Source organism: Palaemon carinicauda, chromosome 43 (genome assembly GCF_036898095.1).
Source record: "Palaemon carinicauda isolate YSFRI2023 chromosome 43, ASM3689809v2, whole genome shotgun sequence".
In the NCBI taxonomy this organism is placed as follows: Eukaryota; Metazoa; Arthropoda; class Malacostraca; order Decapoda; family Palaemonidae; genus Palaemon; species Palaemon carinicauda.
In genome coordinates, this window is record NC_090767.1 from 9,707,371 (window position 1) to 9,720,303 (window position 12,933).

Here is a 12,933-nt window from a genome sequence, read left to right on the forward strand (position 1 = left end):
TCCTGGCCAAAAATGAACTGCCTTCTCGTCCTTGGCCTAAATCTTTTGATATTCCTTGCTTATCAGAGATCGTAGGCAACGAACTGGAAAGAGTATTATGTCCTGTTAGAGCTCTTAAGTTCGATTTAGCTCGTACTAAGTCATTACGAGGGAAATCTGAGGCATTATGGTGCTCAGTTAAGAAACCTTCATTGCCTATGTCAAAGAATTCTTTGTCATATTTTATCAGATTTTTTTTTAATACGAGAAGCTCATTCTCACTTGAATGAGAAAGACCGATGTTTGCTTAAGGTTAAGACGCACGAAGTTAGAGATATAGCAACCTCCGTGGCCTTCAAGCAAAATAAATCTCTGCAAAGTATTATGGACGCGACTTCTTGGAGAAACAAGTCAGTGTTCGCGTCATTTTACTTAAAAAATGTCCAGACTTTTTACGAGGACTGCTACACACTGGGTCCATTCATTGCAGCGAGTGCAGTAGTGGGTGAGGGTTCTACCACTACACTTCCCTAATTCCAATATCCTTTTAATCTGTCTCTTGAAATGTTTTTAATATTGTTTTATGGGTTGTTCGGAAGGCTAAGAAGCCTTTCGCATCCTGATTGATTTGGCGGGTGGTCAAAGTCATTTCTTGAGAGCGCCCAGATTAGGGGTTTGATGAGGTCCTGTTGTATGGGTTGCAGCCCTTGATACTTCAGCTCCTGGGAGTCTGTCAGCATCCTAAGAGGATCGCTGGGCTCCGTGAGGAAGACAGACTTACAAGGCAGAGTAATCGTCTAAGTCAACTTCCTCACCAGGTACCTATTTATTTTGGTTTTGTTATATTGATAACTGCCAAAATGAAAAAACTCTTAGCTTATACGATGTAAACATAATTAACTCTGGTCTCTACCCACCTCCTTGGGTGTGAATCAGCTATTATATATTCACCGGCTAAGTTAAATATTTAAAAATATTTTAATTATAAAATAAATTTTTGAATATACTTACCCGGTGAATATATAAATTAAATGACCCTCCCTTCCTCCCCAATAGAGACGCAGTGGGATGAGAAGACATTGAAGGTTTTGTTTACATCCGAGAGTGGTATCTGGCCGACAGTTGGCGCTGGTGGGCACACCCGCAACCTGCATAGCGATCGCTCGCGAGTTTTTTTATGTATGTGTCTGTCGAGCAACAGAGTTGCAGCAATTTATATATTCACCGGGTAAGTATATTCAAAAATTTATTTTATAATTAAAATATAATTTTTCACCAGAGTGTTCACCCTAATATCATTGTGGGCACACAGGATCGGCATCCGTCTCCTCCATTATCTGGACGACTGGATGATCCTAGCAGACTTTGAGTCATCCCTTCTTCGACACCGAGACAAACTTCTGGGACTTTGCCAGGATCTGGGGATCATGGTAAATATTGAGAAGTCCTCTCTGCTTCCCACTCAAAGACTGGTTTACCTAGGCATGATTATAGACACCAATCTCCACAAAGCCTTCCCATCAGACGACAGGATAGCAAGGCTGAGGAGGGTCGCAAGCCCTTTCCTTAGACGAGAAGAGCTTCCAGCCCAATCGTGGTTACGTCTCCTTGGTCACCTCTCATCCTTGGCTCGTCTAGTTCCCAACGGTCGCCTCAGGATGAGATCCCTCCAGTGGTGACTCAAGTCCCGGTGGAATCAAGGTTGCGATTCCCCGGACGTCATGGTCCCTATGGGACCTGCGGAACGGACGGACCTCCAGTGGTGGGTGACAGACGAGAACCTACGAAAAGGAGTGGATCTTCTCGTCCTTCCCCCGGATTTGCTGCTGTTTTCGGACGCCTCAAAGAAAGGGTGGGGGGCCCACGTTCTGCACCACAGGACCTCAGGCCTGTGGTCAGAATCAGAAAAGTGCCTGCATATAAATCGTCTAGAGATGAAGGCCGTTTTCTTGGCCCTTCAGCAGTTCCAACAATACCTGGCGGGTCACTCTGTGGTGGAGATGAGCGACAACACCACAGTAGTGGCTTATATCAACAAGCAAGGAGGTACCTTTTCGAAGCAGCTATCCCATCTTGCAGTAGAGATACTGAGATGGTCCGAAGTCCGCTCAATTCCACTATCAGCACGTTTCATTCCAGGCAAAAGGAATGTGCTCGCCGACAATCTGAGCAGAGCGTCTCAGATAGTGAGTACCGAGTGGTCTTTGGATCATCTAGTAGCCAACAAAGTCTTGACTTTGTGGGGTTCCCCAACTGTGGATCTGTTCGCGACAGCGCTGAACTTCAAGCTTCCACTCTACTGCTCCCCAGTCCCGGATCCCAAGGCGCTCTGGCAAGATGCCTTCCAACAACGGTGGGACAACATCGACGTGTACGCCTTTCCCCCGTTCTGTCTGATGAGGAGGGTGCTCAACAAGACCAGAGTATCGGTTAATCTTCCAATGACCCTCAGAGCTCCGCCATAGCATCACACGGAATGGTTTCCAGACCTTCTGCAACTCCTAACGGAACTTCCGAGAGAACTCCCTCCACGACACAATCTACTCAGACAACCACATGCTAACATCTTCCACTAAGCCGTAGCTTCGCTACGACTTCATGCCTGGAGACTATCCAGCATCTCCTCGCTGAGAGAGGATTTTCGCAACAAGTTGCGATTAGGATGTCTGGACATCTGCGAAAGTCATCCGCATCTGTCTACCAGGAAAGTGGAAAGTCTTCTGTGGTTGGTGTCGTGGAAGGGGTATCTCTCCACTCGATGCCACTATTCCAGCAATAGCGGAGTTCCTCGTGTATTTGCGGGAAGAAATGCGCCTTTCAGTCTCGGCGGTGAAAGGCTATCGCTCAGCCTTAAGTCTAGCCTTCAGGCTCAAAGGAATGGACTTTTCTTCCTCGCTGGAACTTTCCCTACTCATACGAGGTTATGAACTTACCTGCCCTCAGTCGGAAGTGAGACCTCCTCCATGGAACGTGGTTCGAGTTCTCAGGTCTCTTAAGAGACCTCCCTATGAACCATTACGCCAGGCTTCAGATCGCCACCTAACTTGGAAGACGGTGTTCCTACTAGCTTTGGCTTCAGCCAAACGATTCAGTGAACTTCATGGTCTCTCATATGACATCGCCCATTCAAGGGGGTGGGGGGAGGTAACGTTAAAATTCGTCCCTGAGTTTATGGGGGGAGGTAACGTTAAAATTCGTCTCTGAGTTTATTGCTAAGACACGGAATCCGGGGGTGCCGGACGCTCGGTTCGACCCCTTCCGGATTTTGAGTCTTCGTTCTGTAACAGATGACCCAGACCATCTCCTACTGTGCCCAGTAAGGAGTCTGAGGCTATATCTCAAAAGAATGGCTGAAGTCCGTCCCCAGGTGCAAGCATTGTTAGCACTGGGAGGAATAAGAGGAGGGTCAACAAGAACACCATCTCGGTATGGATTCGTAGGGTGATCCATCTGTCCCTGAATCCAGACCCTCCTCCGTCACGTCGCCCTAGAGCACATGATCTACGCCCCTGGCTTTCAAAAGAAATTTCTCAGTGACACAGGTTCTTCAAGCTGGGGTGTGGAAGCGTGACGACCATCACAGCCCACTACCTGTACGACGTGACCCACAGGGGGCTTGATACGTTTTCTATTGTCCCTGTGGTGGCTGCACAACAGCTGGTTTAAAACCTCAGGCTCCTTAGTGGACAAGTAGCAGAAGGTTGAGGGCATTGTTACCCGGTCTTAGTCTGCATGAATGAAAAGGTTTGTCTGGCCCTTATTCTTTTCTTCATCTTCCCTTCTCTTGGGGAAAGCAGCATCCTGGGTTCTCTGCACAGCTGACCTCAAACCACTGCAGGTAGACCCTGCTTCCTTGTGTTCCTAGTATTAAGCTAATACTGTCACGTGCCCACACCCTGACGAGGTGGTATTGGGAGAGTACTAGCCTAAAGTTTCCTTCTAAAGGACTACAGGTCAACTTCCTAGGACGAGTCACACTTTATTATACCTTCACACACAGCTTGCGTAGGCTGCAGTCCTTGCGTAGCAAGGTTCTAGCGGGATGCAGGGACTCCTTATTGCTGAGTGCGAACACACTCAAATATTGAGTCCCCGGGCAAAGCCAAAAGCCAGTTCTGGCAGGGACTTTCCACCCTTCCTAATGGGTGAGTCACCCCTATTAAATAGCGTGGTTTGTATGTCAGTTACAGAACAAATGACAAATTCGTAGATAATTTGTATTTTTCCTAACTATACAAACCTTAGCTATTTAATCAAACTTGCCCGCCAGCCCTATCCCCCGGGAAGTCCTACTTCCAAGCAAAGTGACCTCAAGCACAGGTGTGTGTGAGGGGGGGGCGGGGTTAGCAGGTACCCTCCCTACCCCCCGCTAACTAGTGGTGGGGTAGTAAACCCTCGTTAAAATTCTAATGGCTCGTCATTTCAGCTACGCCGTAAGTAATAACCCCTATTAAATAGCTAAGGTTTGTATAGTTAGGAAAAATACAAAATATCTACGAATTTGTCATTTTTAATTGCAGAAAGTTCCAGAGTAAGTTTGACATCTTAGTAATACAACAGTTTATTCTTAAAAAGTTGTTGTAATAGACGAGTACAGCAATAATTTCTTCAATTTAGATGCACAGACATCCCTATTAACGTCTATAATCACTCGTCTATTAGCACTTCCTTGTCTCTACTCGCCCATAACCACACGTTTGAGTGTAGATAGTCGTCTGTGCCTGGACTGAATGATGAAAGAGAATGAATATATCAGCAGACCCAGTCGGGGGTTCTTCCACAATGGGATGTTTCGGTGTCGTTCTTGGGACAATTGTAGAGTTTTGTGTGATTTGTTTTGATGAAATAGTTTAGTAGTAATAATTGTCATCATCACCTCCTACACCTGTTAATGCAAAGGGCCTCAGTTAGATTTTGCCAGTCGTCTCTATCTTGAGCTTTTAATTCAATACTGTACTTCTCCATTCATCATCATCTGCTTCACGCTTCATAGTCCTCAGCCATGTAGACCTGGGTTGTTTCAACTCTTCTAGTGCCTCGTGTAGCCCAGCTGAACGTTTGTTGAACTGTAATCTCTCTTGTGGAGTGCAAAGAGCATGCCCAAACCCTCTCCATCTATCTGCCCCTCATCCTGACCTCATCCACATGTGGTACTTGAGTAGAATGTGGCATGAAGAGGCAAAACCTGATGAATGGGAGTTAGGAGTGTTGGTGAAAGTGGCAAAAGAAGGAGACCTGACTGATGAAAATATCAATAGAAATTCATTAATACTAAATTGATTTTTTTGTTTCTCATTTCCAGAACACAGCGAAGGTGTACAGTAGTCATGTCCGATGGATTGGTCATCCACGAAGACGGGAAGGAGAAGCTTATCATCGTGACGGCCGCTACTGCCATGGCCGCCTGTTGGATTGTTTGCCCTGTAACAGGTACTGTTGTGAAATTAGAGTTATACAATCAAGGCTCCTAATTCCATGAAAATTTCATTACAGGTATACTGTATGTTTTATAATTATGTACGTGTTTAAAACAAGGACCTGTGGTATATATCATATCTAAAGACCTCTAGACCCCTGCTGCATCTGAGAAGCCAACAGCGACTGTATTCAATAAATGAAATATCGGTCCAATGTGTTATGGGGTTTAGGCATTGGTTATATTTGTAACTGAGGTTTTTCAGCCGTCAGAATTTCTCGCATCGCCAAAGGGAGTATTGCATAGAGTACAAGTTTAGCTGTGGCTGGACACTATAGGGTTTATAAGAAGCATTTCACTTCATCCATACTGTTCTCAGCTATGATGGATTGATTGATTGAGAGTTTTCTGGCATCCTGACATATATATACAGCTATGTTGTCCTTTTCCTTTCACTTTTTATCCATTCCACTTTGGGCTTTTCCATTATAGCTGTTTGTAAACAAATCCTTATGGGGCAGGTGAGGGAGAATTTTGTAATGTCATTGGATGTATTTTTCACTGTATTTTACTCCTGAAATCTGATGTAAGCTGGCTTACTCAAAATAGTTATGGATGAATTTGATGACATTTTCAAGACATGTTAGAAATGGGATAACTAAGAAGGTATTAGATTTACCCTGTGATCGTATTCACCATCCAGATCCAAGAGTTTTTTCTAAAGGATTCTTAACTATTGCCAGATTGGACCAAATTGGAAATTCTTGCTTATTACTCGAGTAAAGCACAGTAGACTTGGTCAAAACTTTTAAGCATTAAGCCATCGTAAGGTCTAGCAATCGCTACGTTATGGTTCTGATATTATATTATTCCGGACCTGCAGATCCAGGATGGGAACATGTAAATAGAGATCTAGTGAAGATCGAGATGGTGTGATAGGGGGAATCGAGGTCTGTGCTCTCTGAGTGCTCATTTTACTTGTTTTTAATGTTTTAGTTGATAGTACATATTTTGCCTTTTGTTAATTCAATGCACTTCTTCAGGTGAAAGAGAAGGCAGGAAGACATTCCGCCTCCCGAGACGCACGTTTATCACGGGCCTCCTCCCAGTGAAGGTTGAAGAGGCCAAGCATCCGCTGCTCCTGTGCGGCGATCACGACAGCCGAATACGCGTATTCACACGCGAGAGTTTGGGCGGCTATTTTCCAGAAGCGGTTCTTAACGGTCACGAAGACTGGGTGACTTCGCTGGACATTATGCGAGAAGGTTAGTTTCCGAGATCTTATTTACCTGATTTAGGACCTTGTATTGTTTACCTTTTATATTGTATGTTACAGAGGGGTGAGATGTCCAGAGGAAGGAAAAGAAATGGGGATGGTTTGGAGTTGCAATGAAGGAAGATCGAAAAATTAGTCTGACGTAGTGTGACGAGAGACCAGTAGGAATTGCCAAACATAATAATGAAGTGAAGGAAATGTAATCTAAACCAGATGGGAATTGAGGCAGAAAATACTTCAGACTGTGTAAAGTGGTTACCACGCCTTTTGAATTGAGTAAAGAGAATATTTAATGCAAAAACTAAATATTCAGGGAATGAAAAATCATTGTTAGATTATGAATTCATTACCTCTGCCAATGAGTTTATAAAATGACCAGCATTTATTAATTTATTTACTTATACGTTTGTTTGTTGTCTGTTAGCAAGATTATGTTGAAACGTCTTGCTTGATTTCCACCAACTTTGAACCACTGATAGGTATTATTATGCTTTGGATGAACCCATTGAATTTTGAAGGTGAACCACAGCAAGATCACAATTCTAGTTATGATTGTTGTTATTATATATAGACAGTAGATTATACAAAAGATCAACATAGGAAAAAGGGAAAGGTTGGTCCGTAGACTTGAATGAAATGTTGGAAATATTCAGGTAGCTCTTTTGACTTGTTTTGAGAATGCATTTTGAGCATAAATATTATTACCTTTCAGATAATGGCGGATTATTGCTTTCCAGCGGTCCGAAGGACTCCTCCGTTCGTGTCTGGAAAGTCTCGGTGCTGGAGAAAGGAGACAACGTGAAGGATGCGGAAGACAGGGAAGACAAAGTTCTGAGGCTGCGCAGCGTCCTGTTCCGAGTCAAACCGAACTCCTCTTGCGACAAGGACGTGACGATATCTGTGTTGCTCGATACTATCTTAGCTGGTCATGGAGGCTTGAGATCAGAAGTGCCTTGGGCTGGTCCAATTATCAAAGGTGAGTAGTGGATCATTTGGTGTTCTGTGTTGATAGAATCCAAGTGGTCATGATAATATACTTTTGTTCCGTAACTGAAATACAAACCACACTATTTAATATGGGTATTACTTTTGGCGTAGCTGAAATGATGAGCCATTAGAATTTTAACGAGGGTTTACTACCCCCCTCACACACCTGTGTGCTGAACTCACTTTACTATCGGCTCTGGTGGTAGCCGGATGTGTCCGCTTTCACCCTTGCCTCTTTGACAGCCATTAATGCTTTTGTTTTTGTTTTACTTACTTTTTCTTATACTTGTAATATATCTATAAACATTCTTTATGTTTATGTATATTTGTTCCGTAACCGAAATACAAACCACGCTATTTACATAGGGTTTACTTTCGGCGTAGCTGAAATGACGAGCCATTAGATTTTAACGAGGGTTAAACTACTCCCGCGCTAGTTAGCACGGGGGTAGGGGAGGGGTAGCTAGCTACCCCTCTCTTTCCACACACTGGTGAGCTGCTTCACTTCACTTCACTTTTGGCTCGGACGATGTACAGACGTTTCTGTCCCGTCCTCGCATATTGGCAGCCTTAATTTGTTTGCTTTTTCTTCCAGTGTTTGTTTGTTTGAAGTTGGCCTCTACCTTTGCTTTCCACCATGCGGAAATGCCCTGGACTTCACGATCGCCCCCGTGGAACTTTTATGTCGGCGATCGAGACAGACCCTCACACCCTTTGCCCGCAGTGTCGAGGTCAACGGTGTAGTAGTGATAATTTGTTTATGGAATGTCGGGAGTGGCCTACCTCCCAGTGGGAGAGGTTTGCGCGGCGGAGTAAGAAGAGTTTTAAGAGAGACCGTTCTTCCCCCTAGGGGAAGGAAGGCTCCAAGGACTCTTTTTCCATTGCCCGAACCTCCTCCGAAGCTCCCACTCGTTCGGTCTCTCGTGAGAGGCCGCCGAGTGGTAGCGTAGGCCCTTCTTTTGTTTCCCGAACTCGGTGTGTGGGAGAGGGCGTTGCTTCCCATACCGAGGCAGCTCCCCCTCCTCCTCCGGGGGAGGATATTATTGATTTTGTAGATTACGACCAAACTGTGTCTAATGATGATCTTTTCCAGCTTTGGGCTTCCTTGGGGCTTAAGGGCTCACCCTCCAAGGAAGCCCTGTTTGATCTGATCCAGTTGGGGGCAGCTGTCTAACAGTCGCCGGTAATACCAGAGGTAGATCCCCTGGCTATTGACGACGTTGTGACAGAGGCGTCCGACGGGTTGGGTCAAACCCCTGCTGCTACTGTTGGTGTTGCTGCTGAAGGCCCAGGTTCCCCCTCCGAAAATCCTTCAAGGGGGAAGCTGGGTCCAACAGTCTCTCCTGCGAGTGTTGCTCCCCCTTGGGGGAGTGCACTAACAGAGACTCCTCTTCGGAGGACCGACGATGCTGATACCCTGCCACGAGGTCGTCTTCGCCGTAAGGCTCGCCCTCCTCTTTGTCGCCGAGGCCTTCCTTCTCCTTACAAGGGAGTCAAGAGGCGCCTCCTCTTCGTGTCGTCATCCTCGTCGTCCCCTGTGAAGGACTCTTCTCATCAGGAACAGACCGTAGCAGTAACTCCTCTGGACCTCTCTGCTGATCGTTCGCGATCTCCTGCGCCTGCCAGATCTTCCTTGCCTACGCAAGCACCTGTCCCTTCGGGGCAGAAGGGCCTCTCACAATGTGGGTGAGGCCCTTCCGCGCCAGGTTTCACCTGTGCGGCCTCCAGTAGCGCGCAAGCGCCTCCGCTCTCCTGATGGCCAGCGCCCACCTGCTCGTCAGCGCGCTCCTGCTCGCCAGCGCTCTCCTGCCGTAGAGTCTCCTGACTCTCCTCGCCAGCGCTCTCCTGATCTCCAGCGCTCTCCTGATCTCCAACGCGCCCCTGTTCGCCAGCGCTCTCCTGCTCATCAGCGCTCTCCTGCTCGCCAGCTTTCACCTGCTCGCCAGCGCTCTCCTGCGCGCCGTCAACCTCCGGCGCATCAGCGCTCTACGGCACACCCAGTTCCTGATACGCGCCCAGCGCGCCAACGTTCGCCCGGGCGCCCACGATCTTCGGATCTGGGCACAGGCAAGGACATTGTTCCTTAGCCTCGCCAGCGTTCCCCTACGCGTCGACTACCGCCTGCGCTCCAATCTCCAGCGCGCACTTAAGGGCATACGCGCCCACGAGCCAGCTCCTGAGCCCGCCCACGAGACTTCACCTTCGAGATCATCAGCCACGGCGCGCCATCCTACGCGTCAGCGATCTCCTACGCGCCCGCGCGATCCTTCGTCTGCGCGCGAACGCTCACCAACGCGCCCACGCGTATGATCGCCACGGGGCTCCGACTCACCCACGCGCCAACTCACCTGTGCGCGGTCGGTCACCCACGCGTTCCACTCGTCATTGATCACCAACGCGCCGTCGCTCTCCAACTCGCCATCGTTCGCCAACGCGCTTGATCTCGCCTAGGCTCCATCATTCACCTACGCGCCATCATTCTCCTGATCGCCAGCGATCACTCAGGCACTCGCGCTCGCCTGTGCATTCACGCACACCTTCGCCTGCGCGCCCACTCACCAGCGCGCCAAGTAAACAGCGCCCCCGCGCCCTCATCTCCGCGCGCCAACGGTCGCCCACGCGCGACCCCGCGATTCTGCCATCGCGCGAGCGCCAGCTCGACCCGGTAATTCTGCCACCGCGCGAACGCCAGCGCGAACCAGCGATCCTACCATCACGCGACCCCCAGCGTGATTCCCGCCGGGTTTCGCAGCGCGTCCAGCCTTGCGAGGTACCGGGGCCGTGTACTTCCAGATCGTCCTCGCGATCACCATCGCGGAAGCGCTGAGAATGCGCCCAGGAGCAGGAAGAGTCATCGGAGAGGTCCGGACAACATTCTTCTTCCCTTTCTTCTTTTCAGGCAGGCCCTGTAGTATCCACTCCGAAGGACCAACCGATCCCCTTCCCTCCAGCGGGGGTCAGCGACCTGCGTCAGTCAGCCGCCAGCCTTGGTTCCGGTCTCTGATGAAAGCGGTGGTGCAGGCTATGAAGCCAGCCCTCGCAGGTCTGGGACTGAAACCAAAGGCTCCCTCGCCCCCACTGAAGAGAAGGAGACGAGTGGATTTCGTGGTGACTTCTCCCAGGGTTAAGCTGGCTCCCAAGAGGTGCAGGCTATGAAGCCAGCCACTGAAGGGAAGGAGAGGAGTGGATTTCGCGGTGACTTCTCCAAGGATTAAGCTGACTCCCAAGAGGTCCGTCGGGAAGGGCCCTTCCCCCTCGCAGACGTTTTCTCCTCCTGTGGACGAACCTTTCCCATCCTCGGGAGAATCCAGTGAGGTGAGACACTCTCCCACGGCACCAATGGGAGGAACCCCACCTCAAGGAAGAGAAACGTCTCGCGTAGGAGGGACCTTCCAGACCACTTTGCTGGAGTCCTGTATCCCTCCCAGGAGGGAACCCAAGGACTCCAAGATGTTACCCAAATCATCGTCGAGGTTTCGTCCAGAGCCAGCCCTTCCCCGGGAGAACGTCCGCGTGTCCCCCAATGAAGAGCCAATGGGGACAGGAGACTTAGCTGCCAGTCCACAAGGAGGAGAGCAGCGCGAATCGGAGCACGCCTTCTGGCAGGTCCTTGGACTAATGAGGCAACTCAATAGTTTCAAGGATCCCGAGACCGCCCCTCGCGAAGGCAAGGATACGGTCCTGGACCAGGTTTATGGCATTCAGAAGCCCCCCAAGACAAGTGCAGCCCTGCCCTGGTCCCAGGGGGTGAAGAGTGCCAGGGACAAGGTCGAGGGCCAGCTTTCCGAGCTCGCCTCCTGCAGCCGTTCTTCTGCCGGGAACAAGCTCCTCCCACCTCCTCGCGTGCAGCAGAGGAGGTACTTCGAGATCATGGAGGAGCCATGTTTAGCTCTTCCCCTCCACCACTCCGTGGAAGAGCTCTCCAGGGGTCGCTCTGTAGAGAAACTCAACGCCTGGCAGGTGACATTCACGGCGTCGGAGGTCCTGAGCCAGGAGAAGGTCGCGAAGTGTGCCATGCAGGCCACTTCGTGGCTGGATGTCTGGCTAGGGTCTCTGGGCATCCTGTTGCACTCTGAGGACTTGTCCAAGGAGAGCAATAGGAAGGCCCTGGAGACCTTCCTCCTCTCGGGAACGCGCTCGATCGAGTTTTTAGCTCACCAGGTCACTAACCTGTGGGCTAACTCGATTCTCAAGTGCCGTGATACAGTGACCGAGAGGTTCCACCCGAAGGTCCCCGCTATGGATGTCAGCAAGCTCAGACATTCCTCCATCCTTGGAGGAAGCATGTTTGAGCCCAAGGACGTAGAACGGACAGCTGAGAGTTGGAGGAAGACGAGCCAAGATTCGCTCCTCCAGAAGGCCCTTACATCTTGGCCCTACAAGCCTCCTGCTCCTCAACAACAACAACAGCCTCACAGGACACCGAAGCAGGCTCTGGCAGCTAAGACCAAGGTGTCTAAACCGCAGCCCTTTCCTGTCAAAGACAAGAGGGGTGCAAAGTCCTCCAGGGGAGGCAAAAATCCTAGAAGGAGCGGCCGAGGCCGCAAGCGCTAGGATTGGCAATCCCCCTGCGTGTCCACCTGTGGGGGGATGCCTACAAAGTTGCGTGCTCAGGTGGCAGCAACTCGGGGCCGATTCCTGGACGATCTCTGTGATGGGCCAAGGATATCGCGTCCCATTCACAACATCTGAACCTCCCCTGACAGCGAATCCAGTGTCGTTGAGCTCCTATGCCATGGGATCGGCAAAGGGGCTAGCCCTTCAGGCAGAAGTCGAGACCATGCTCAAGAAGGATGCTGTCCAAGAGGTTGTCGACGGCTCCCCAGGCTTCTTCAGTCGACTCTTTCTTGTAAAGAAGGCGTCTGGAGGCTGGAGACCCGTCATCGATCTCTCAACTCTGAACAAGTTTGTCAAACAAACTTCGTTCAGCATGGAGACAGCGGACACGGTCAGACTTGCAGTGAGACCACAAGACTTCATGTGCACAGTGGATCTGAAGGACACATACTTCCAGATCCCAATCCATCCGTCTTCCAGGAAGTACTTAAGATTCAGCCTAAACAGCAAGACCTACCAGTTCAAGGTACTGTGCTTCGGTCTCTCCACAGCACCTCAGGTGTTCACCAGATAGTTCACCCTGATTTCGTTGTGGGCGCACAGGAACGGCATCCGTCTCCTCCGATATCTGGACGACTGGCTGATCCTGGCAGACTCGAAGTCGACCCTTCTTCGACACCGAGACAGGCTTCTGGGACTTTGCCAAGATCTGGGGATC

At 49.6% G+C, this 12,933-nt stretch overlaps 1 protein-coding gene across 1 annotated transcript in view; it reads left to right on the forward strand.

Annotated features, from left to right (window-relative positions):
* LOC137633445 (elongator complex protein 2-like) overlaps positions 1–12,933 on the forward strand; it is a 66,809-nt gene that overhangs the window by 34,277 nt on the left and 19,599 nt on the right. Inside the window, exons 2-4 of the mRNA XM_068365739.1 lie at positions 5,282–5,409; positions 6,439–6,660; positions 7,384–7,647. Coding sequence (XP_068221840.1) covers positions 5,307–5,409; positions 6,439–6,660; positions 7,384–7,647 — 589 coding nt within the window. The 5' untranslated portion in view covers positions 5,282–5,306. The remainder of the gene's footprint in view (positions 1–5,281; positions 5,410–6,438; positions 6,661–7,383; positions 7,648–12,933) is intronic.